Below are 27,287 nucleotides of genomic sequence, written 5' to 3' on the forward strand. Positions count from 1 at the left end.
CAAGGCTCACTGTATCTAGCTGATGTCTCTTAAGTCTCTCTTAATTTTTCACGTCTCTGCTTTCTTCCCTCTTCCGTTTTTGTTAACTGAATCACCTACGCTGTAAAACTCCCTCCATTCTGTATTTGGCTGGTTGTTTCACTTTTCTTCCATATTTAGCTCTGTAGTTTGGTTAGGTTGAGGTTCAATTTTGGGGGGCAAGAATACTTCATAAAAAATAACCTTTTTCACCAAAGCTGATTTTTACCCATTTTCGCTTAATATACAAACATACTAAAAGGTCATCATATGAACTTTATATAGGGAGTTGGTTTATAGTACTTAGCTTACTACTAAATGCTAAATACTGTGATTTAGATTTCAGCTGTGTGATGGTATCAGCTAACAGATTTTGAGCACTTTCTGTAAGTCAGGCAGTGAGCCTTATGTTCCTTAATCTCCACACATGAAGGTAAGTACTACGGTCCTTGTTTTCCCAATGAGGAAACAGACCATGGAGTTTTAAGTGTAACTTATTTAAGATTATTCCATGTAGTGCTTTACATACAATCTAATATATGGATTTATGGCTTAATACTTTTTTTCCTTGTTTTGTGCTATACCACAATTAGGATGCAAAAGTAAGTTTATTCTTGGATACTAAAAATTACATTGTTTTCCTTCATTAAAATATACTATGCCTTTTAATTGTAAAATTGTTGCTAGTAATACCTGAAATTTGATCTACTTGGACCCTTTTTATTTTGTGAAGTGCAAAATCAGCCACTTGGGGAAATTTTTAAATAATTTTTTCTAGATATGCCTGCTTTGTCTTCTTTTGATGTTTAAAGATGAGTATTGGTTGTTACAGAGGACAAGAATGTCTTTTATCCCAGAGCATTATGTATGTTGCCTCCACCAAAGCTATTTGTTGCCCTGGGGAGGGGAGTTTCTGAAGCTTTGCTGCTGGGGAGACAGTGAAGTCAAAAACTGAGTAAAAACTCAGAGAGGAAGACATTTCTATAAATACATGTGACACCCCCCCCCAAAAAAAAAAACCCACATGGAAACCAAAATTATGTGAAGAATTGGGAGAACTCGTGTTTTTCCCTGCTTTTTATTTAGGGGAGGTTTTGAATTTTAACACTAGGATAACTTAACCTTTCCTGTGGATAGATAATTCAGTAGCAATGATTTCTTAAATTGCCAGTGGGTTTGACTGCTTTTTTTGTTTTTTTAAAAATATATCTTTATTGATTTCAGAGAGAGGAAGGGAGGGAGAGAGAAACATCAATGAGAGAATCATTGATCGGCTGCCTCCTGCAAGCCCCCCTGCTGGGGATGGAGCCCGCAACCCGGGCCTGTGCCCTGACCGGGACTCGAACCCCGATCTCCTGGATCCTAGGTCGATGCTCAACCGCTGAGCCACGCCCGGCCGGGCTTGACTGCTTTTTGTGTTACAGCAACAGTGTGCAGCACATGCCAAAAATACCCTTAGCTTCCAACGTACGGGTACCAAACTCTAAATAACCACTAGCTCCCAGGAGCAGAACACGCCCATACCATGACCTGCCTGCATTCTTCGCTGCAACTTGCATGTCCTGTGTCAGTGTCACATTCTCAAGCCACCCCCGATCTGCTTACCAGAGTCTCACGTTTTCCCTCCACAGGAAGCCGAAACCCCACGTAGTGTTCTTGAAGAGATTGGACTGACATAACTCTCCTCCCTTGTGGATGACTTCTTGTGGCATTTCACACACTGTAGATGGTCACTGCCTTCATGTCCATGTTAGCTAATGGTGTAAGATGACGTCTTGTCAGTATTACTGTTTTGCTAAGCTGCTTCATTCAGGCCTACACAAAATTTTTTTTAAAGGGAATTTTGGTTAATCAATTGATAACTTAAGGGACTTACATGAATTAGAGTGATAGAGAAAAAGAAAGGTACCTGGGTATTTTAAGGCTTATAGGTCTGTTTCTCTTAATCTGATTATATCCATGAAAATGACAATCAGGCAATATACATTTATTAATTACTGTCTTTGGCAAAGGAAACTTACGAAACCAAAGACCAGAGCACTTCGGTATATATGAGAACAAAGGGAATTGACATATCAAATGAAAGAAAATTTAACTCTATGTTGAAACTTAAAAAAACAACTAAATTTATACCAAAGACCCCTACATACCTGAAAACAAAAGGAATACACATAGACTAAATTGGAATCATGCTGTTTTACACTAAAAATTATTTCTTTGACATTCCAAACCTGGGGTGAAGAACAGAGATTGACTGTTTTATAATGGTGAGCATGTTATTTTTAAGGCCAAGGAACATTTGACTCCTGAGATAAATTTTTTGTGGTCATAACCATTTAGTCACTTAGTTGGATCGTTTTTGATGCCCCAAAATAAAATGGAAATATTGACTTACCAGGAATTCTTCATGACAGATTCTACGGAAAATATGTTACTCTCCGCAATGTGTTGACTCATTTAAAGTACCAATGTTCCTCCTGGGGTACTTGTTGCAGCCAAATTTATTTTGCTCACCCCTGTTGCTTCCCTCCACTTAAAAGTGCTGCAAACTTTAGAGCAGCTTCCTGCCCCTCCATGGCATTATCTATGAGAAATCTTATAAAAATAAAAACATACCACCTTTCATATAAAAGTGAGAGCTGAATGAGGTAAAATGGCATTAGTAGGCCCTATATTTTTAAAAGCTGTTTCAATGTCACTTTTATATATACTCCATATGTAAACATGTCTTCACTGTTTACACTTTCATTTGTATTTGCTGGGCTGGATTAAGCTTTGTTGTGATTGTGACCAATATTCAGGCCACGTGTGCATCGGCTCATCACATCGCCAATTAGTTGTAATAAATGTTCAATGTACACCACTGTAGTGTGATTTTATCTCTCTTTCCAAAAGCTTATCAAACTATGGAGAGCTGTTGAAGGAAAAATATTAAGGTTCTTTTCAGTAACATGTTGAAAATTCACCTCCAATTGAATGTGGTGGTTGTTAAAAGCACACACAAGATAAATGGCAGATATAAGGAGTCTTCATATACTTCAAGTTCATTAAAAAATAATGTGGATTCCATGCTACTGAGAGCTTATCTGCACATTTATTTTCAATCAATAAATGCCGCTTTTAAAACTTGATCACTTGACTTTTCTACTCTTTCTGAATGAGCAACTCCAATAACTCCAGGTCATCAAAGGTATTCCAAAGGTGGGGTCCCCCCACCCCGTGAACTGGAGGTGCTAGTACACTCACAGAACGGACTGATTTTGCCAAGTACTGTCTCATAAGCAGCAAATCAAAGCCTAGTTAAGGGACCTCCTATTAACTACAGATGGGAAATGTTACATACTAAAAAGATTTTTAAGAACGAGGAAACAACTAACATCAAATTAAGTTGCTAATCTGTTAAAAAGATATATATAGTTGTAGACTTAAAGAGACTCCAACACATTGCTATTTATTCACTGAAAATAGGCCTATGGGCTGCGGGCAATGTAGAGTTGGAGTTTTTGAATCATTAGTAATGAGGTTGTAAGTTTAAAAAACATTAATAAATTTAAGTTCAAGATGGACATTTATCAGGATAACGAGCTGGTCTACGGTTTAGGAACTTCTTCTCTCCCTTCCATGCCACACTACCTATCGACACTGGGAAGTCACCAACACCTCATAATAACCTGGAGCACAAGCTGGTGTTTACCCTCCAAGACATTCCCTCTGTGCTCTACAGGACGGGGCAGGCTGAGTACTGCCTTTAGTTGTGTTTAACTTGGCTGCATTTAGGAAAATACTGAAAAATACTGAATTCAGTGATGATGATTTGGCATTCGTGAATCCTCTGGATAATTACAGAATTGTATTAGATGTATTCTGGACCACATACTTCCTTTTATAGACTACAGATTAAAGGACTCATTTTCAACGGCTATCACTCAGAAATACCAAACTTGAAGAATTTTCTATTCCTAATTCTGTCAACTTCACTATTTTGTGTATTCTTACATCCTTATTTCCAAATCTCAAGGTGCCAAAGACCAGATACTCTTGAAATTCAAGATCCCAAGTATGTCAATAGAAAGGAGGTTACTAAGAAAATTAAAAATTTATGAGGACGCGTGAGAGCATTTTTTTATGATCTGAAATCTAGTAACAATATTTTACCTTAAGCTTTTTTTTTTTTTTTTTAAATATATCTTTATTGATTTCAGAGAAAGGAAAGCAGAGGGGGAGAGAGAGACAGAAACATCAACGATGAGAGAGTCATTGATCGAGCCCACAACCCGGGCCTGTGCCCTGACTGGGAATCGAACCCCAATCTCCTGGATCCCAGGTTGATGCTCAACCGCTGAGCCACGCCCGGCCGGGTGTACCTTAAGCTTTTTAAATAGAATGTTCTCTAACCACTCTCTCTTTTTTTTTTTTAACCAGAATTGCTTAATACTAGGCATATTCAGTAGCAGGGACCCGTTTTCCTGAAAATGACAAAAATTTACCTTTATATAGAGAGCTCTTCAATACACTATTAAAAAAGATGAACACCCTAATGGAAAACCTCTAGCTGAGGAGGGAATGCAAATATGGGGTAGGAGGGAAGCAAAAAAAATTGACTACCCTTTAGTACTTTAAAACTGTAGAAGTCAATTTTAAAGTAAAACAAGCTGTTCAGCTTTTGCACGTAGAAAAATCCAATAGATTATTAATAAAGGGCAAATGACCAAATTTAATGGCTATTAAATACAGAAAAAGTGTTTCACTTAGCCAGTGTGTACAGAAACAAACAAACACATAAAATTTACCAAATTGGTGAAAAGTAATGTGGGGTGTGGGAATAGCAAAATTTATTATTGATAATTTATGTAGTTTTTCTGGAGGGCAATTTGGAAATGCTTCAGTATTTATATCTCTTGATGTAATTTATCCTAAGGAAATGATCAGTAAGGAAATCCACCACAGGATTGTTTGTTTATTGCACAGGATGCTTTAATAGTGTAAGAGTTAAAAGAACTTAAAATCCAAGAAGGATATGGTTGAATAAATTAAGAGATCCACACTATGCAGTGAGTAAAAATAACATTAAGAATAGGGCTTGAGAAAATATGACAATATTTGGTGTGAGAAAAAGCATATTCAACTGCAGCCTTCTATGATCTTTGTGTAAAAAATGTGCACATACCCGTAAGAAGAGAAAAAAAGACTAAAGTAATGTTCCAGTATTAACTGGTTAGCTTTCAGGGTTAGGATTACAAGTAATATTCATGTTATTTATACATTTAGGTTTTCTAAAAGAAGCGCATAAATTATCAGAGAATAAGAGTATTTTAAAATAGAGTTCCAGATGACATAAGGTTCTGTCAGACTTGCTAATTCATTTAAGCTCAGAGCCCTCTATCCAAGTATGGAGCAACCATAATAAATAACATATACAATTGTTTAAAAACAAAGTCAGTTTATTTGGATTTGGGACTATGAATAGTTCTGTCTCTACTACCTGACTTCCTCCCACCTCGACTCCGAGACCTAGAGGGGCTTGGGCTCCGGCTCCGGCTCCGGCTCCGGCTCCTGCTCCGGCTCCGGCTCCTGCTCCTGCTCCTGCTCCGGCTCCTGCTCCGGTGGCTCCGGCTCTGGCTGCCCCGGCTGCCCCGGCCCCGGCTTCGGTCCCTTTTTCTTTCTCTGCTTCGTGAGCGGTGCCTGTCACGACTTCTTGCTGTGTGTCTGTGAGATTTCTTATCCCTGTGGCTACTTCTCCTTTTCCTCTCCGCTTCTCCATTCCTCTTATAGAAACGGGCCAGACTGGGGCTTCTCCTCCTCCTGGGCCTGCCGTAGTACTCCTCATGGTGGCCCATCCTCTCTCTCCTCTCCGAGTTCTTACCAAAGGAAGAGCCAGACCGATCTGGAGACAGGTAGATGTCCCTATTAGCTTCCCAAAATTCATTGTTGGGATTTCTGAACACATGAAGAAAGTTGCAGTGTTTTCCTCTTGGGCATTGCTGTATTTCATATAAACCTGCAGTGGCACAGTGAGGAAATTCCATTTATTGGTGGCACTTTACCCTTAGAAAGTACATTTCTCATGTTGGATGTGACATCTATTTTCCTTTTTGTATTATTTAAAAGGGGTTTACAATGGTGGGAAAAGGGGGACATCTGTAATACTTTCAACAATAAAGATAAGTTTTAAAAATGTGGGGAGGGGCTTACATAAATTGATGTCACAATTTTGTTCCCCAGAATTTCAAATATATTTGAGTGCTCTAACAAATGGCACTGAAATGTAACAAAGCAGAAGTCTTAACTAGCCAGGATATCCCGTTTCTCTACTGGATTACCATGTGGAGTGCAACAGACACAAGTGGTGACTACAATTTTTCCTAGGGTTTCACCATCCCACTCACTGACAATGTAGATCCCCAGTTAACACTTTAAAATGATTACAGTAAACACTGGCCTAATGTTTTTAAATTTACCAAGTGTTTTTAACATGGAAGATTCTTGTCAAAGGTGATATCTATTTGAACACCTCAGAAATCTTTTGGGGGTTTTCAAACTTTTTTTAAAAGCAGTAAATTTCCCAAATATGTAAAAGAGTTAAAAGTTAAATACTTCCATACCACACATTATATACAAAAAGAAAGTCAAAATGGATCAGAGTCCTAAATGTAAGACATGAAACTATGAAGCAAACATACAAGTAAAATCTTTATGATGTGGGGCTAAGCAATGGATTGTTAGATATGACAGCAAAAGTACAAGTAAAAAAAGAAAATAATAGATAAATGGGATTTCATCAAAATTAAAAACTTTTGTGCTGCAAAGGATACCAGCGAAGTGAAAAGACAACCCACATAATGGGATAAAATATTTGCAAATCATAGATCTGATAAGAGACTTGTCCATAGAATAAATCATGAACTCTCAGAATTCAATAGTAAAGAGACACAATCTAATTAAAAATAGGCAAAGGATCTGAATAGACATCTGTCCAAAGAAGATAGACAAGGACACGGAAAAATGATCAACATCATTAGTCAATAGGGAAAAAATCCAAGCTGTTATTTTGAAACATGTCCCCCCCCCCCCCCACACACACACATACAAGTGAAATAGTCTCCTGCTTTAGGGGAGTCAAAGACACCCTCAGAGGCACCACACTGACACCATACTGGAGTGCCAGGAACTGACAGCAGTAACCACCTTTACAAGAAAACAGTTCCATTTCTTTCAGCCCCCAAGCCTTTAAACTTAAGGTGTAATGGTTGTTCTGGTTTTCCAAAGCAAGGGATTCCAAAATCTTTTTCCCCCCTCTTCAATAAATGGTTTTTAAGTGACAGCATCCATTAAGACCAGGTTGCCAAAGATTCAGACCTTATAAATTATAGATTTTTAAATAAGAGATGTTAAACAAACAAGTGTAAAGCAAAGCAAAGGGTCAGGGATGTGCTCCCCTAAGGCACAAATAGCTCCATCCCATTGCTTCTGGGTACCTTAGCAATACAGTTCGGCTAAGCCCATCCGATAGAAATCAAAAAAGAATGACGCCATCAAAATTGGTGGCTACTCAGAGGACTGACTCATTTCCTGATTCGGGGCCACTGTTGATGAGTCAGTCTGACTGAATGCGCCCTCACCACATCCCACAGCTAGAACCAAAGTACTGATCAAAAGCATGTATTTCAAGTAAGGCAGGGAATGTTATAGGTAATGTTTTAGGTGGCAAAGATGACCAAAGATTTGTTAGGGATAAAGATGGGGGGAAACAACATAGCTCAAGTGAGGGGAGCCATGAATAGCAAACACCTCTAAAACCTCAATAAGGAAAGGTGGCTTCCCATGGATACAACTTCTCAGGCTTCCTAAAGTGTCAGACACACAGAACCCAGGACTGAGGACGAGAAGATCCAATTCTAGCCCAACTCTGTCACCAGTGCATTGTGACCTCAATTATGTCATGCACAAGGAGATGCACAAGGTCTGTTACAGATCTAAAATGTAATGTTCTTTGTACAATGATCTTGGCTTATCTACTGCGTGAGGTAAAAGCTATGCTTCAGCCCATTAAAAGATTTTTTTTTTTTTCACTAAGAATGTCCTTTTATATAACCGAACAGCTGTGGAAAAATCATCATGTTGTATTTTACCACAAATTGCCATTTTCCACCGGGTCACTGGGCAGAATTCGCATTGAAGCTGTCGTCCTGCATACCATCGTCCGTTAAACAGAGCAAGGGCTGCTTGGCATTCTTCTTCCCTTTAAATCACAAATTAAAGGACACACTTTACAGTAATGCTCTAATATGTAGATTAATCCTGTTGTTAATGAACCCTTTTATTAGTTGATTGTAGGACCACCAACCTTACTGCTTTTGTACTACTAAGAGAGTACTCATTAGAACATTCCAGCTCCTGAAGCTCACAATTTATTCAGGAATCCCTTTTACTAACCCTCTGAGAGGTTCTGATGCATGGAAATTGCCTTGAGTCAAAGCTTCTTAAACCAAAAGATGGGACCATTAAAAATGCAGAAGTGTTTTCCATTATCAGAGCCCATTGTTTCTCAGCTAAGATTGCTGTTCTTATTACAATGGTTAATTTAACCCATTAGCCATGGCGGCGGCCCAGGCAAACAGCAAAATGAGCAGAAATGATACACTAACTGCACACTGAGATTACTTGGGGCTTCAATTCCTGGCTTTTTCAATTTATACTTTACTATTCTCTATTCTAGTTATCCCTTTCAGTTTGTATGTTAATTATTAAAATTATATATGTAAGAAATAACTATATTACAAAACATTCAAAACTATGTACTTATACAGAGAATGAAATCCAAATGTATTATTTTCAAATCCTTTCTATATTTCTATATCAGCTCTTAATGTTTACATTTTTAAAAATATCATGCATATGAAAGCTGTATTATTCAGTGGAAAGAACCCTAGACATCACCATAATCACAACACTATACTGTGACAAAACATGAAGACATTTTATGTTTAGAATACTTACGATTGGTACTGAACATACACATTGCCCCTCAGATGAGGTTCCAAGTTGCAGCTGACCTAAGGAGAAATGAAGAATTCTATCATTTAAAAAAACCACCAAAGAAAAGAAGCTCTTCAGTCATCAAACGTATTTTGTTTAGTTCAACACTACCAAAAGTAGTTATCAATAAGAAGAGTCCAAAATCGAAGCACTACCCTACTCTCATGTCTATTTAAGGTATACTTCAGCACATAGTGGTGTTGCAGGCCCCAATTATCTGATCCCTGTTCATCCAGATCATTTATCCTCCCATAGATAGGAAATGTTTCACATATACAACAGAAATACTGAGAAAAGAAATCAGCCCATCTATACACCACCCAGATTTAACACTAACATTTTCCTTTTTGACCGAGAATGTTTAAATATGTAAAACATTAAAAACCCGGTTGAAGCCCTTCCATCCATTCTCCCTCCTCCATTACATACATGAACACTATCCTTCACATTCCAAACATAAATACACACACACAAATATCCATAGCCACATATACACACATAAGCACATACACATAAAATATATATGTTACATATAGACATACACAGAAATATATGTCTATTATGTATATATAGCTATACACATATTTATGTATACATATGCAAAGAAACATGTATATATGATAATGTATAGCATTGCTTTGTACATACTGAAATTTTATATAAATAGTATTTATTCCATGTTCTTTTTTCAAGATGTAATCCAATAAACTTTAGGGCTCATTTTAACTACTGTATACTTGACATATCAAATTATCAAATTAATTTGTCCACTCCTCTAATGACAGATATCCAAGGTGCTTCCAATTTTTCATCAACAAACAGTGCAGCAGCCAGCATTCTGGAACACTGCATGTCTGTGGGTGTATGGATTTCTACAGTATGCATGACCACAAGTAGTGTACAGATTTGTAGGTTTACAACCTCACTAGGTACTGACTACTGCCCTGTGAAGTGGTTTTACTAATTCACACATCCTCAACTACTCTTGGTATTAACAGAGTTTATAATTTTTTACCTGATAGGTGTGAATAATCTCTCATTTTAATATGCACCGTTCCTATTACTAGTTAGGATGAACATTTGATCATTTGCCTTCAAAAGTGACATACCTAATTTGGTTATTTTATTTTTTTATTTGGTTTTATATAATGGTATAAAAAGGTTCTCAAATATTCATAGTAATGTTTAGCTTTTATTTTCAAAATAAATGTTTAATTTTATAAATTTGTTCCAGAGTATTTTTATTAGAGCACCCAAAAAGAGGTAGGATCTGTTCGGGAGGCCACACCAGCTACACCAGGAACCCTAGACATCACTTAAGCCAGTGGTTCCCAAAGACCCATTATTAATTTTCCACGATAAATTTGAAGTTTTGGAAATTTTTCTACTAAAAATTTACTAAACAAACAGCTTTCCATTTATAACTGCCAATGTGATCAGCATGAGCTTGGCTGATAGAATTCTAAACAAAAGAAAAAACATACACTATGGTTAGTAGGTGGCCAGTTGCAGGTAACGGTGTGATTTCCACTAAGTGGTCTGGAGTTTGGAAAGTGGCTCCACCACTAACTTCACGGAGCAGTATAATGTAGGGAACCTAGGAGGGAAACCACTAATGTTGTCCAATCCCTTCACTTTCAGGATAAGGAAAGGGCATGGAGAAGTAAGGTGACATGTTCCAGAATGCAGGCCTAGTCAAACCGCACTAATGCGGCCGCACGTTGTGTGTGGACAGGCACTTCTACTTTAGTGTTTATTGGTTGTGCTGAGAAGTAGTATGAAGACAGAAAGGCATACACAACAGAAATAAAAGGCAAAGGGAAAAGAAATTAAAAAATTTTAATCTTGAAATTGGTAGGAAGAAGTATAGCTTTGAATTTCATGAGTGCTGCTGGTTAGCAGTTGCTCTATTCTTGGCTGTTCCAACTGTCATTTCCAATGAGTAGAAAAAAAACAGCTTTACTCCTATCTTCTCCCAAATTATGGGACATTTTCCCTGCCCTAACATAAGAGAATCATTCAGGATTGGATCTGATCAAATCACAAAGTAGGAGGCTTCACTGTGGTAGACTCAACAACTAGGTCCCGTAAGCAGTGGCTATTATATCTGACTTTACTCTTGCCTTAAAGAACAGGTTAGAATAATTCTGTGCAATCTGAATGCCTTTTTCATCCCATATGCTGCACCACAAACCGTGACTTTGGGAATACTATGTTCCGTATTGAAATTATCCAATGAATAAAAACAATGTAACAAAAAAATATCAAGATCTACATTCTAGTAGTTCCAGAAGAAAGAACATGTACCTGGGGTGGCACTGTCAACACAATGAACAATGTAACTTACAACAAACTTCCTAAGTGGAGTAAGTTGAGTGGTGTTACACTGTAGCTCTAGGTGACCCACTACCCACGGGGAGAAAGGGAGGGAGGGAGGGTGTTCTCTATTATAAGTGGTCTTTAACTGAATGCTAGGATGGCTGTCTATAGGGACTTTGTGCAGATAATTCACCAGTTGGAAGAGTTAGATCACAAAGGTACTAAAGAGATGAAAGAGTCTTTCCCATCTAGTCCCTGGCACCCAGGAACTTTCATGACTTTCATGCTAGTACATGAGTTCATGTAGTACCTCTACCGAGGGAAGGAAGTAACATTCACCGAGTGCCTGGGTGGCAGACCCAGGCCAGGCACTGTATCATCGCACATGCCCCTACCCAGGCAGAAAGCCTGTATCCTAGTTCTGTTGTCCCACTGGTTACTTCAGTGGGAAGTGACCCAATCCTCTCCTCCTTCCTGCGTACTGTGCATGCCCACCTTGAACTGGATCACCTTCCCCACGTTCTTGAACTCGGGGAGCACGTCCTCGTAAAAGTCCAGGAACTGCTGGTAAGTCTCCTCTTCGCTGTACTCCAGGCTGGCGTCGGGGTCATAGTCATCCCTTCTGCACTGCTCCATTCCAAACGTTGTAAACATGCTTCTAATAAGAAGAGTGGGACTTGATGTTGGGAAATTGTGTTTACGTGAACACCTGTATATAAAAGAAAAGTTAAAATTGAGTAGTCCAATAGTTAGAAATTACACTTAAAGAGCTTGAATTAAATTTGGAGACAGAGACTCAAGTAACTTGGCTGTTTTGACTTAATTGTAAAATAATAAAACTCATTCAGACATCAAATTTCAACACTTACAAAAACTGTTCTAAGACTCACTAATATATTGACATTAAAATGTAAAGTTGGAAATTATTTCCAAGTTCATTTGCCATTCAGATACCCTGTGTGGGACTTAGGAGGAAGGTGAGAACAATACAACCCTGGTTCTATACAATCTCAACTAACCCCATGCTTACAGAATAGGGTAATCTAAGAGTTGTCAGCTAAGGAGTATTGCAATCTCATACATGTACAGCATTTCATAGTTTTCATGGCATTTTTTACATTTTTTCCTCTGATCCTTGCAACCTGTTAGGACATTTGGGGCTAGTATTTCCCTGTACTTTGCAAAGAAGGAAGCTGAGACCTAGAGAAGCACACTTAACCAAGTTGCATGGCTGGTAGGTCAGAGAGGATCCAAAAGATCTGAGTTAACCCACAGTCTACTACAGTCTGTTCATTATATAGTATGGTAAATGTAATTAATTTTTATTTCATTGAAGGAGGCTAACCATTATGAAGAACAATTTTCTTTTCATTTTGTAAACTGGACCAGCCCATAGCTGAGCAATTTTTTAAGGATCTTTTATATGAGTTTATTTTCTTTCTTCTCCTAAAATAAAATGGGGGGTGGGGGCAATGTAGTTCAAGATTCCAAATCATAAAAATTTTCCTGATTAGGACAAAATTTTTAGGAAAAAAATCCCCAGAACTTAGGGGGGGAAAAAGTTGAAGAACTACACACATGTTGGAAAAAATAATGGCCCTAAAATGACTGTTTAGCTCATACTCGCTTTCCATGTGAGATACTGCACACAGAATGCCCCGCACACACTGTGCCCAGCTCAGAAATGTGCAATCAGTGTTCATTAATGTGAAATTTCCTTTTTTCTAAAGGATGCTCCTAGATTATTCAGTTAGGGACCTTGTGATGAGATCCATCTTCCCAAGTACAGCTACCGACAGAACAGAGAGCAAGGATTCAACCTGGCTGGCAGTGTTAGCAGTGAATCAGAATTGTACAAGTATGAAGCACATGCAGAATTAAACAAGAAACCAATTTAACAAGGTTGACATCCTGCTCATGGGCTTACTGCATCTGAATGAACTTGGCCCTAGTTCATTCAGATGCAGGGTGTCAAATGAGCATTTGAGTCCTGGAACAGAGCCAAAGTCCCCATCTAGGGAAAATGTCCCCTTGGCCTGAAGATAAGTCATACAATCCGAGTATGGTCTATCTCCATAGGCCCTACAGCTCCTACCGAAGTCAGCTGAGACAAAAGAGATTTGGGAAGGCAGTCTAACGCTGTGGTACCAAGCCTGTGTGATTCTAAGAATCACCTGGGGAAAACTGAGATTTCTTAGGTCCTGCTCCAGACCATCTGTTCAGACCTCGAAGAGAGAGGATCCATCTTTTCAAAGTAACTCCCCACCTGGTCCTGAAGGTCAGCCATGTTTAAGAACCCCTTGTTTACGACATACTATTTAGCCATTATTTGGATACTTGAGTCAAGTAAGACCGGCACAAAATCACATACTGAAACATGACCTTACCCTAAGGACAGCCAATAAACGGTGTGGGTCTCCAAATGCACCCTTGGGTAAAGCTAACTGACTGTGCCTCTTTTTCTCTTTTCAAGGGAACACTCCAGGTATCCACTACCATCGTCCTCATATATATATATATATTGCAGTTAAACTGTAGTAATTTATTGAAGGTCTCCGTAAGAAATATTCTTGTGAAAATTACGTATGCAACTGTTAACAAAACACCTATCAAAGTTATTATTCCCCTTCCTATTCAATGTCTTTATATAATATTTCATGGGAGAAACATTTAGAATCCAATACCATGAAAATTTCTGTCTTTCCAGAGATACTGCTTGTTATCTGCCTAGGATGTATTCAAATCCAGGGCCAAATGTACTGCACATTCACAATCCACTTTCTCCTGCTTTCTTTGATTTCGATTTATTTTATTAAACTTAGTGCAGGAGATTGTGAGCTTTCTTTAAATTGCTTCTGGAAATGGGTGAGGTATAAATAACTACTCCAATAACTAAGCTTTATTTTTCATCAGTAATATGTTATTTTACGAGGAAAGAAATAACCCCCGCTCAAAGCTCTGACTCTAAAAAATATCAACTCTAGAAAGGTTCTAGAATTGAACTCTACTAATTACAAAAACAAAACCAAAGAAATGCTTAGGCTATGGAAGTGTTCGTCTGATGATGTGACAAACCTCAACAGAAAGGAACAGTTGTGAGATCCAGAGCAAGTCCCTATGGCTCCCTGTAAAAGGGGCACAGTGTTTTAGTCTGAAGGGATGGTGCTGGATTTTGTAACTGCCAATTTCTTAGAATTGGATTTCACAACTCATCATTTGAACAATGAAAATATCCAACTCGCTCTCCTACTTTTTAAAAATAGTTGTGATGGTGAAATTTCATGTGCCTATCAAAATATTAAGAAATGTTCACAAACTAATCTGACTACTGTCAGTGCTTCCTTGAAATGACTCTCTGGGGTGAGTTTTGAAAGCCTAACAAGCCATTCCCCTTTCCGCAAATAAGCACTGTCAACTGATTTCTTGAAATCATTTAGGACATCTCCCCTTCTGTCTTATGCCCAACAGAAGGAGAATCCAGAATCAGATGACCACAAGTCTTAAAATTCAAGGAAATGTTAGAAATATATCATCAGTGAGGAATCCTGCAGCTGGAAGACTTTAAATGCAATCTGGTTCAACTATCCACACAAATATGAACTCATACTGAGTCTCAATTATCTTTCAAAGGTAATTCACTGTACATTTTTCCTTTGGTGGGGGGGGGTGTTTTATATCAACATTACTATTTCTTGATGAGACTGAACACACATTTGGAAAATACTTGTAAAGGTACAAAGGGAAATAGTTTCATTAGTTCCCAGTTCCTCAAGAGGAAACTTTCACTATTGACCAGATCCTGTGAATACTTTCAAAGATCTTCTGGGCAATATAATCCTACTATAAAATATAAAAGGAGTTACACCCACTACATTAGGGACTCTCAATCCTGAGGCACATTAGAAACACCTGAGGACATTTCAAAACTAAGGCTGCCCAAGTGTCAAAGACTTTGATTTACTTCATATGAAATAGGACACAATTTTTTTACAGCTTTATAGGTGATTCTAATGTGCATCCAGGGTTGAGGACCACTGTTCTTAAAAATGTAAAATGGTATTACGGCTTAAATTTAAAAAGAAATAGAAGAGAAAGAGAGAAGGTTCCTATTTAATAAACTCATGGCATGGATAATTTTATGAATAAGATAAACACAAGAGACAACATATAGTTTCTTGTTGAATACATACGAAATTGCCTATTCATATCCCTTTCTGGAATAGGACACTAAGATATGATTAGATCTTTTCTTCTGCAGAATGCATAGTAATAATTAGATTTTGCCTCGAATGGACTCATTCACCACTATGAATTATTTACCAACTTTGAATTATTCATTCATAAACAGGCCAAATTATAAAAATCACCATTGCCTGGCATATAGTAGGTATAAATAAACATTAGCTAAATGAATGAAGATATCAACATTTAATTTTCCACATGAATGTCTTGTTTCAAAAACACTGATGCAAAAGAAGCAGGGAACAAGTGTCTCAGAGAATAAGGGCAATGATAACAAAAACACTCAAGAGTGCTTGCCATTTTCCCAGCACTATTCTACCTGCTTTCCTGCATTCACTCATTCCAGCCTCACAACCCCCTTATAAGGGGGAAGGGGTGAGGGGTGGTGGGGGAAGCAGAGGACAGACAGCTGGGGAACTGGAGAAGCAGCAAGAACACAGCAGATGCCTGAATGCGAACACCTCAAGCTCAAACCCAAGTCACCCCCAAAAACAGAACTCAAAAACCTCATTTTCAGGCACTTAATTCTGACATGATAAAACAAATTTACCTATCTCCAAATCTGCAAGCTCCTGTTTTACTGTAGAATGGACAATTAGCTCGATCTTTCTCCATTATTCTTAAGTCCGTGGGTGGTTCTGGGTTTTGCCATGTGGCATTATTTTCCAACTGTTGAAAATAAATATGACTTTACTGGTGGTGTAAAAATTCATTAAGATTAAATGTTTAAAATGTATTAAAATATCTTGGTCAAAAATAAAGACGAATTCTTTTAATAATATACACACTTAAGTTGTAACATGCAATTGAGACTTTACAAATAATTGGGCTGAGACACAAGCTGTGTCCCTCTCTTGGCTCCCAGTCATTGCCCATTATAAGGCATCACTGCAGCGACTAAGAACAGTCACCAAGGTTTCCCTTTGTCCATACATTCTGAAAATGGTCGAAGGACTTCTTAGGAAACCTTCACTGAGAGAAATCAAGGTTACTCTGAAGTAGGTTAAATGGTCCATCGGGGGTAAGAGTGTGCGCTGTTTCTTATCTGTACATTAAGCACTATAAACAAGTATAGCACACAGGGATGATTCGATACCATTTGCTTTTGTTCATCGATAACTTTTGTGGTTCTTGTTGCATAAATCACAGAGTAGCAAAAGTGATCCCAGATATTTCAGACATGATTTAAAGAGCCAACTGCAAAATTAACATTGCTGGTAGTATTGTTTTTAAAGAAATCAGTCTCAAATTCTTAACAAAAGGTTTTGAAAATACCTCATTTTCAGCCCGCTCCCGCATCTTCTGCACAGCCTCCTACAAATGGTGCAAACATAGGACTAATGAAAACCTGGAAGTCAGGTAAGTCACATCTGGTTTCTCTGGTTAAGAATCTCGTGTGTAACAATTTTTAACAACCCACCCATACAAAAAGCTTCAGTTTCTAATTTGCTTTCTACAGCACAGACCTTCTGAAAAGATTTCAAAGTATATCATTGAGTTTTTATTCAAACAGGGCATTTAATGGCTCAGATTGCAAAATACTGAAAATATCTTATAATAGTAACAGTCATATTTAGTATATTTGAGCATATATATCCCGTACTAGTTTTTAAGATGAGGTATTATGGGTATTATAAAACACAATGGTAGAAGAAACACCATAAACATTTAACAGATGCTAAAAATATGAACAGTAGTAATTAGGATTGATGGAAAATCTCAAACTTTTTGATAAGGCAAAGGAAGTCCTGCAATATGCCAGTAGATTTGACCTCATTGGCATTTAAACATGTTTCTGAAATTATGGTCAACAGACTTCTCTTCCCTAGCCCCTTAATGTGTTACATAAACGGCTCGTCTGTCTAGCTGCCTGCTTTATAACTCTACCTGGTCACGTAAGGGTTCTCAGTAACTTAAATGCTCAAAATAAAACTCTACTTTTCCCCTACCTCTCACTCCTCTAAATGCTCCATTTCAGTTCAAACTAAAAACCTACAAGTGTATGATTTAAACTCCCCTCCCTTCCTTTCCCCTCCCTGTATATTCGGTCTACCAGCTAGAGCCCTGTTAACTCTGCCTCAACACACCCCATATCTGTGTACTTCTCTGTATTAAGCACTGCCCTCATCCAAACCACCACCATGTCCTATCGAGAACAGCTCCCTTCCAACTGGTCAACGTATTTCCACTTTTGCCTCCTTGTTCACCGTTCCCACCCCCACCCAACCTCCCTTCTTTATACAAAAGTTAGAATAACCTGTTAAAGGTAAAGATATAAATTAGATGAAGTCACTCCTTGCTTCAAAACCCTTCAATGGCTTCCCATTACTTTTCACATAAAATCCAAATTCTTCCTTCCAGTCCAGGAGGCCTTACACGATCTGATCCTGGCTCCCCCTCCTGACCTCCTCCCCTCCCGCTCTCTTCTTTGGTCTCTAGGATTAAGGCACACTGACCTTCTTTTGGCTCCATGCTCAGGCCTCTTCCCTCTGCCTGGACCCCTTTTCTCCCTGAGATCTCTACACTCAGGTGTCAGCTCACACATTTGCTCCTTGGAGAAGGAAGCTTGACCAGGCAATCTAAAGAAGTACTTCCGTACCCCAGTCACTCTACCACAAGACTGTTTTTCTTTATAGCACTGTTTTTCTTTATAGCACATGATCTTAAAATGAGCTTTTTTGCGTACTTATCATCCAGCTCTCCCCTCTAGAAAACTAATTCAGTGAGAGCAGAGACTCTCTTTTTTGATGCTTTATCTCCGTCCACTAGAGAAGTATCTAACACAGAGCAGAAACACAGATTGCATATCCCTTTACATATGCTTAGAATCTACTTCATTTATCCACTTCTCCTTCATGTCTCATCAAATTTCCTTTGAAACAAAAGCCTTAGCTTTTTGAAAAGAATCCTTAGCTTTTATCTAATGCCAGATAGACTTCAACTGAAGAACATCCTACTGCTAAAATGGGAATTGATTACTCTCTATTAAAAAATGACAGGTTCCAAACAATTGTCCTGCCCCTAAAAACCTAGTGTGGTCTTGCCTTATCTGGAAAGCAGTGCCCAAATAAGGGTGTCTAAAAAACTTGCACTGGAATTAACTGATAGCCTGAGACACAAAAAACAAAGGTCAAAGAGGCTGCTTCTACCCCATCACGACTAGGGTGCAAATAAATGCATTTTTCCCCATGATATAGTGATTAACTACCCAATTCAAACCCAGCAATATTACAGAAAAGATACATCCTGATGAATGACTCAAGGAAAGAGGAGCTGTGATATCTTTGAAATAAATACACTGTTAAGGAACAGCAACAAAATATACCAAATCAATCTTTAAGAAGAATCCTAAAGATACAGGAGATATGTACATATACCCTTATATATATATATTTTTAATGAGCAACTGTGTGTTAACTGTGATTGTATTATAGCCCAAGTTGGAAAGGAAGTCAAGACTTAATAATAGAAAACTTTCCAAATTCCTCAATATTTGAGTTCCTGATTTCTTTCAATCAACTATTGCTGATGTTATAAACAGTTAACTCTCTTATAAATTAAATAAATGTGGAAACTATACAAAATACTATTTTCTAAGTGAACCCATATACAGCAGAACCTCAGAAAAACACCATTTGCTCTAGAGTGGTACATAGTATAAAGCAGAGGCCCACTGCCTGTTTTTGTAAATAAAACAATAAAGTTTTATTGGAACACAGCCACAACCATTCATTTACAGATATCTATGGCTGCTTTCACAGCACACTGGCAAAGCTGGGTATTTGCAACAAAGACCATATGGACCATAAAGCCTAAAATGTTTTTGCTCTGGCCCTTTAGAGAAACAGTTTGCCAATCCCTAGTGTAATGGGTAAGATGGGTAGAGCTGAAGAAAAACCTTAATTATAGTATCCACCACTGCACAGATGAAAAGAATTTGAGTACCAGAAGGAAACTATAGTAGTATTCTTTACTAAAAATAAACAAAAACCCAGAGCCCAAGCTCTCCTATGCCTATACCTTAGTCTTCAACCCCATCACTTGCCACAACTGCTCACTAAGAGGATACGCAGTGTGTTTACCCTCCTGTAACAGGAATCACCTCTCTTTCTCTCTTCTCCTGTAGCTTCTGCTCCTCCTCTTCTTTCTCTTTTCTCTGCTGTTCTTCCCATTCTTCCTTTAACTTTCTCTTTACGAGGGGAAAAAAGAAGGAAAAGTAATATTTTTTCAGACTCACTTTTTAAACCATTTAACATACAGGGCAAATAAATGAAAAACTTTTAACATTGGTAAAATGGATAATATCCATGTTTTTTAAGTTCAAGATATATAATTCTTAATGAGTTTTGGTTAACCAATTAATTAGTCAACTGGTTATCTGATTAATACTGTACCTCCTGTTCTTCCTGCCGTTTTCTAGCTGCCTCTTCCTTTTCCTTCTTTATTCTGAATTCTTCTTGTGCCTTCTGCTCCCGCAGCAACCACTCCTCATGTAATTTTAGCCTATCAATGTGATAATGTAATCAAATAGAAGAAATGGTCATTAACCTACAAATACACACAAACACAATAGTAAAAATGACATGTTTGGGAGTGATTAAACTATCATGAAAGACATTTCTAGAAAGCAGTTAAATGGAAGCAAGAGGGTCATAAGACATGAGTAACAATCTTAGAAAAGCACAACATTTCAGCAACTATCTTCCTAGAGGGTTAACAGCTTAAAATCACTACTCCTACATTTCATATCTGTGACATCTCTTACATAAAACAATGACATTACAACTTTCCCTGTAGGTTGACCACAGTGATGTTTAGATGCCAATAAAGTAAGTAACAAGTTTCAAAGCCACATCTAGCTTTTCACATTCAGAAAATATTACCCTTCCTATTCTGTGAATTTTAAAAGTGGCAATTGCAGGATTGCAGCACTAGGGAAAACTGGCATCGTCTACCATAAACCTTTGGACTGCTACTCTATGCAGTTAAGAGACTCCTGTTGTTTGCCCCAAGCACTGAAACTGCTGAAAGAAGGGGGGGGGGGAGGGACCTACATCATAATCATGTCTTTAAAATGAAGAAAGCTACAGGTTTTAAGAAAAGATGACAAGGAGTTATAAAAATAAATTAGCAGGTGTCTAGTCTATTTTTAAAAATGACCAATTATAAAGAGTGATGCTATCTTCAAATGGTGTCTCGGACATCAAATAGCACAAGTTTCTAATTTAAAGATGGGTTATGTCTCAAAAATGTATCAGCCAATCAGGTGTTTAGAACCTAGATTGCACTCCCCCATGGAATCTAGAAACAGAAAATGAAATATAAGAAATTGTTCTATATCTCTTTAGTGACATTAGGAGTTAAATAAGGTTTTATGTCCAGCCTGGGGACCTAACCACAATTTCAAATACTCTATGGGGAAAATATATTCCATTTCCAACTGCAGATTCTAGGAACATGCCTTTTAGCCATGGTGGAGACTGGCATACTGCAAATGTTAAAAGTTATGCATGGATTTTTAACTGCGCAGGGAGGCGGTGCCCCAATCCTCATGGTGTTGAAGGAACAACTGTGTAACGTCATCATAACAGAAATCTATAATAAGAACCAGAGTTATCACAGCCCCTCCTATCTGCTAACACTATGTTAAGCACTATGCACTTACCACTTCATCTAATTGTTCTGATTCTATGAGGTAGGTACTAAGATTGACTTTATCTCCACAATTAAGGAAAGGAAGCTGAAGCTTAGAGAGATTAAGCAACTTAAACACAGCTAGTAAGTAGCAGGGCCAGGACTGGAATGCAGATCTGGCTGAATCCACTGAATATTCCCAATCACTATTATATATTTTCTTTTTGGTATTTTGATCATTTTGCCTATTTATGTGCTTAGGTAGATAACAGGAATTAATTATAAGAAAAGAAGCATCATTTCCAGTGAACACACTAAATAGCTAGAGAGTGTCTATAAAGTTTTTTCTTCTTTTAAAAATTTTTTATCTTTTATTGTGGCAAAATATACCATAAAATTTACCATTTTAACTATTTTTAAGTGTACAAGTGAGTAGCAATGAGTACATTCACATTATTGTGGTTAACTTAAAACAAAACAAACAAAAAAACCTGCCCCCTGAAAAATACTGAGAGAGAAAAACAGAATATTTTTGTCATCTTGGGATGGGGAGGCCTTTTTAAGTCAGACACCAAGGCCAGATACAATGATAAAAGTTGACAGCATGAAAATCAAATTATGGTAATTAGTGCTATAAGCCAAGTTAGGACTGATGACAAATCTGAAAAAAATATACATAACAGATATGACAGATAAAGAATTAATATCCTTAATCAGGTAATAACATTGCTTACACAACAAACTTAAAAAATATATACCAAAAGAGAAAGATGCAAGACTTAAGCAAGCAATCTACAAATAGGTAATAAAATATATAAAAAGATACGCAACCCTACTAATTAAGAAATGTACATTTGAAACAATGAAATACAACTTTTGACTATAGGAGTTCATAAAATTGATAATACCTAGTGCAAGTGAAGGTATGGGGAGATGGGCACCTTGATTCACTGTTGGAGGGGCTGCAGACTGCAAACTGGGATGCCCTTCCTACCTGCCCATCTACATTGTATGTGTATTTATCCTTTGATCGCAACCATTTCATTTCCAGGCATTTTCCTAAGGAAATAATAGGACAATTACTAAGGATATATATGGTCACTGCAACTTTTATTTTAATCGTCACCGGAAGACATGTTTTTCATTGATTTCAGAGAGATAGGAAAGGGGAGGGAGGGGGAAGGAGAGAAAGGGAGAAACATCCATGTGAGAGAGAAACATCCATTGGTTGCTTCCATATGTGCCCCGACCGGGATCAAACCTGAAACCTAGGTATGTGCCCTGACCGGGAGTGGAACCCATGACCTTTAGGTATATGGGACAACTCTCCAACCAACTGAGCCAAACCGGCCAGGGCTCTTTCTTACATTTTTAACAGTGACTATCTTTGGGTGTGTTGAGTTCATTAAAGCCCTTTCACTTTTTACACTTCTCAATTATTTGGGTTGTGTGTTTTTGTTTCTAAAACATTTATGAATTAGTAAAAACAGTGAAAAATATTTCCATTTTAAAAAAATGACAACACCTAGTTTTAGCCTGTCAGGTATTTTATAAGACCTATTTTGGACAAGGTGTTATAAAGACCCATACTCATCAGTAAAGACATAATATTCAAATGAAATCACTGGCTTCACGAGAAGTGCTGACCTCTCTATCTCCAACAGCTTCTCTTCTTGTTGTTCAATCAAAGATTCCTCCTCTTCCTCCTGCTTCTTCTGTGAGAGTCCTGGGGGGATTGAAATGTTTTATTAAACTATCTGAGTACAACAAAACCTTAGTCAATAATTCAGGAAAAAATATAGATTCTTTAATCTTTATTTTTTATTTATTTATTTTAATCCTCATTCGAGGATACTTTTTCCATTGCTTTTCAGAGCATGGAAAGGAGGAAGAGAGGGAGGGAGAGGGGGAAGGAGAGGGAAAGGGAGGGGGAGAGGGAGGGGGAGAGGGGGAGAGGGAGAGGGGGAGAGAGACATCGATGTGAGAGAGAAACATCGATTGGTTGCCTCCCACATGCGCCCGACCAGGGTCAGAGATTGAACCTGCAACTGAGGCACATGCCCTTGGCTGGAATCAAACCCAGGACCCTTCAGTTCATGGGCCAATGCTCTAACCACTGAGAAAAATTGGCTAGGGCAAGATTTTTAAAACTTTCTAATAATAAGGCTCCAACTGCCCAAATTTAGTACAATCTGAGCATCAAAAAGAATAATATTAGTTGTTGATAACACATTAAATTTAGAAAGTTAATAGATGGTTCCATACTGATACTCAAAAAGGTGGTGGGGGTATGGGAGAAAACATCCATTTTTGCAGAAGAATGGTGACTAAAAAAGACTTAATTTGAAAAGGCATCACTTTTGCAACCCCCCCTGTAAGAACTACTTTAGACAAAGATGCTAAAAACATTGGATGAAACCCTGCTGGGAAAAGGATATTTATTTACACCATCTCAAAATACTAGCCCATAAAAAAGTACTAATTACAAGGCGGAAACATTCTTTACAATGGAGCCATATGATTGGCAACAATGACCACATATAGCATCACAAGGAGTGGAACCACCTGACATTATAGGACCTCAATGTATGCAATAAGAGGTATACAGCATCAGCTTTGTAGTAATTACGCATAAAGAGTGTAACCTGAAGCTAATCAGAAGACAGACTACTCCAGATGCAGGGCTTTTCAAAATAATCAATCTTGGTTTGAAAAAGTTTAAATATGGCCTATATGTCATATCATTGAATTCTTATTCTTTTACTTGAGTGCAAGTGTAGTATTGCGGTCCTTATTCTTAGGAGATGCAGGCTGAACTATTTAGCGGTGAGCGGTCATGATACCTGCAACTGACATGCAAAGGGTTCAGGAAAAATGTGTGCGTATGTATCTAATGTTAACAATGGGCAAATCTGAAGGGTTCGTGTATGTTTATGGTAGTATTTTTTTCAACTTTCTCTACACTGGCACACTTTCAAAATAAAAACATGGGAAAACAAATTTTAATATAATAAACACATATCCTTTTCTATTCGGAATTAAATTTGAGGGGAAAAATGAGGAAAACTAAAGCAATCTTAAGGAAATGTAACAGGAGATCTCAGGCGTAAAGGAAAAAGATTTTGTGTCTGTCACATATACTGAGTTTAGGTCTAACCAAAGGTTCACCTCATCCTAGATCATTTACTTTTCTTAAGCAAGTAAATTTTATTTTTTCTCAACACCTGAAATTTAAAAGAAAGTCGGTAAAAAAATTAGGTTAAGTTCTAACTCACATAGAATAGTATCTAATAATTCAGATAATTAAATGAACTAATGTACATAAAGAGCCTCCAGACAACCTGGCACAGAGGCTATGACTGACTGACTTACAGAGGTATGTCCACAGACTAGACACTGCTTGGGCACAGCCAATATGCAAAAACATCTGTGGCCTGACTTAATCACCCATCATGCCTCAAACCAAGAGGTGATTGATTGCTGAGTTTTGGGTGTAGCATTTTCTCTACATAAGTGTATTCTTGCATACATTTCATCATACATGTAAAATGTATCTAATTGTATTATACAAGCAACTATGTATAGAATCATGCCAGTTTTACAACTTGCTGACAAGGCAGCTCATTTCAGGTTTTTTTTTTTAAGTAGAACTGAGTGCTAAAGAGGCTACCTGTCATTGAGAGGTTAACATTCCAGAAATTTCTATCAATCATTTGTCAACTCATTCTTATAGCAATTTTTTAGAACACCTCTATATTCTAGCCTTCTGGGTACTGTTTACCCAGCCAATGTGTGCTACAATGCACAGCCTCTCCACAAAGGCTCACTCTGAAAGCACTCCGCAAAGTCAAAGGAGGGGAAAAAATCAATGCAATACAAACAATAGCTATAGGGTTTAAAATGGAAAGAAAAAATAAGAGGTTTTAAAAAAGTGTTAGAAGAAAACAGGTTAATGAACAAAGGTAGCTGAGAACTTTAAGGGGGTGGGGGATCACTAAGAGCATCAATAACTCCAGCCTACCCTGTTTTTCTTTTTATCCCTGATGCTTTATCGTGCCTCTAGTGGGGCAGTTTTGAATGAATAAAAAAAGGAGGTGGTAACAAAAGTTGCAGTTAAACACACTGCTCTTTCCATTCTAAATATTCCAAGCATTAAAATAATTACTAGGCAACTCCAATGGTAAATAAAACTTCTATGGCTATGTTTCTCAAGGCCCAAGAATCCTGGTTACTTGAGGCCATAGTCTGTGAACTTCAAGAATCGTCAGGATAAGTTAATAAGCATATTTTGGATAATCTGGATGGCAACCATTAGAGCCCAGTACTCCAGTGTAATTTCAGTGCTTCCATAAGCATTTATAACTACCATATAATTTTATAACTCAGTTAGTAGTACTAATTTCATTATATTAAACAGGCAGGTTTAATATGTAAGTGATTCTGTCATGTGAAGGCCAAATGACAACATGGCCAGTACAGATGAATGTTCCACAGTACTTTAACAGGAAAAAAACATGGTAAATAACCACAGGGCAACAGCATTAGTAGTAGTATTTCAAACTCCAATCAGTGCCATATTCATGTTGTGTCTGTCTCCCATCATCCATAACATCACATTAATGCAGATGTGGTTTTTACTGGATGTGTAATTTCACTTGGTTTTGTAACTTGTATATATATTGTTTTATAGTTAAGTAAAAGTTTCATAACTAGTTTTATGCTTATATATTTCAATAATGTATTAATAATAACTTGAGTCAACAAAGGGTCTCTTATGTTACTCAAGTTTGTGAGACACTTGCAAAATGTCTAAAATTCTCAACTCCTGCTGGTTTTGCAAAGAAAAAGATTCACCGAATACTTCGTACGTGCAAGCGCTGCGCTAGCTGCTGCAACTCATGACGCGTGCATCTGTAATATTGCGCAGTCCACAGGTACTTACACATAATCAGTGAATGACGACTCGCCAAGACCTCTCCCCCTCTGCAGTGCCGCAGGTAGCACTGTTTCCCACAGGGGTCTAACATGACTTGACCTAGGAGGCAGTAGCCACGGCGATTCTTACCAGACACAGTTCTTGGCATCCTTCTGACACTGTGGCAGTTAGGGCGGGAGTGGGGAAAGCAATTTCATTCATACACACAAAACGGGATAAGACGCCGGTTACCTGAGTCTCTCAATCGAGCGAGTTCCTGCCGACGTTTCTTTCGTTTCTCCTTCTTCAGGGCAGCCCTGTACTTTTTGTGGCTGGAAAAGGGAGAAAAGCACAGTCTGGCGTCAGTGGGGCTCCCCTCTCCTCCCCGCCCGATGACAGGAAATTGCTCGGGTGCTCGGGAGTGAAATCCTGCTCCCCGTGTTTTGATTACAGAACGTGCACTGGCCATCCCTCGCCCTTGCACGCCCGCACCGCAGGTATCCCCCACCCCGCCACCTGTTCCCCTCCTCGTCTCCCTGAGCCCACGGGTGTCCGTGACAGTTCGGATCGCGCCCTCCCGAGCGGCCGCGGGGCTCGCTTGCTTGAACTAGCTCCGCTTTCCTTCCTGCTTGCACATGCCCCACCCCCCCCCGGCCCAGGATCGGCCCGCTCCGTCCCCTCTTCCGGCCAGCTTACCTGCCTCAGTCCAACTTACCTCAGTTTGTCCGGAAGCATCACCGCCTGGGGCGCCGCCATGTTGCCAGCGCCACCACGCCCACAAGGGCCTGCCGGGAAAGGTGGGCTCGGGACGCAGCGCGCAGGCGCCTACAGAACCACGTGCCTTCGGGCTCTCGGAAGGCGGGACGAGCCTCTGCCCGGGCGGACCCAAGACAGAAAACGGGAGGTTTCCGTAGGTGGCTTGTCTTCCAAAACCCTGCACAAATAACTGTCTCCTTCTCGGAAATCCCTACCGCGCCCTCCAGGTATTCCTTCCCTCCTGCCACCCTCTAGCCCACAGTGGCAGGGCTCGCGGGCAGGAGGTTAAAGACCCCCTTCTCCCTCTGCCCTGCTCATCCACCCGCAGCAGCTCGCTCGGCCTCCCAGTCGGACTCCCCCTGGCCCC

At 38.7% G+C, this 27,287-nt stretch overlaps 2 protein-coding genes across 4 annotated transcripts in view; one reads left to right on the top strand and one right to left on the bottom strand.

Annotated features, from left to right (window-relative positions):
• AP1S2 (adaptor related protein complex 1 subunit sigma 2) overlaps positions 1-3,149 on the top strand; it is a 28,652-nt gene extending 25,503 nt beyond the window's left edge. For both annotated transcript variants that reach the window (XR_013998059.1, XM_081126298.1), the window contains one exon: positions 1,650-3,149. Coding sequence is in view for 1 of the 2 variants with exons in the window: in XM_081126298.1 (XP_080982424.1) it covers positions 1,650-1,697 (48 nt within the window). In the remaining variant the exon portion in view is untranslated. The remainder of the gene's footprint in view (positions 1-1,649) is intronic.
• A 1,049-nt stretch (positions 3,150-4,198) lies between these two features.
• On the bottom strand, positions 4,199-27,287 carry ZRSR2 (zinc finger CCCH-type, RNA binding motif and serine/arginine rich 2). 2 transcript variants are annotated; one of them, XM_081125651.1, is made up of 11 exons: positions 26,880-27,287; positions 26,417-26,496; positions 22,897-22,975; positions 20,010-20,118; positions 19,718-19,804; positions 16,891-16,929; positions 16,166-16,284; positions 11,869-12,082; positions 9,016-9,071; positions 8,148-8,257; positions 4,199-6,016 (listed from the first exon to the last, which is right to left on the bottom strand). In XM_081125651.1, the coding sequence occupies exons 1-11, from the start codon at positions 26,918-26,920 to the stop codon at positions 5,460-5,462; spliced, it is 1,491 nt and encodes a 496-aa protein (XP_080981777.1). In that variant the 5' UTR covers positions 26,921-27,287; the 3' UTR covers positions 4,199-5,459. The 2 variants fall into 2 exon arrangements, with proteins under 2 accessions (XP_080981777.1, XP_080981778.1); XM_081125652.1 differs by lacking the exons at positions 26,417-26,496; positions 26,880-27,287 and adding an exon at positions 22,158-22,308 and having other exon boundaries at positions 5,369-6,016; positions 22,897-22,962.

This window comes from Miniopterus schreibersii, assembly GCF_964146895.1.
Source record: "Miniopterus schreibersii genome assembly, chromosome: X".
NCBI lineage: Eukaryota > Metazoa > Chordata > Mammalia > Chiroptera > Miniopteridae > Miniopterus > Miniopterus schreibersii.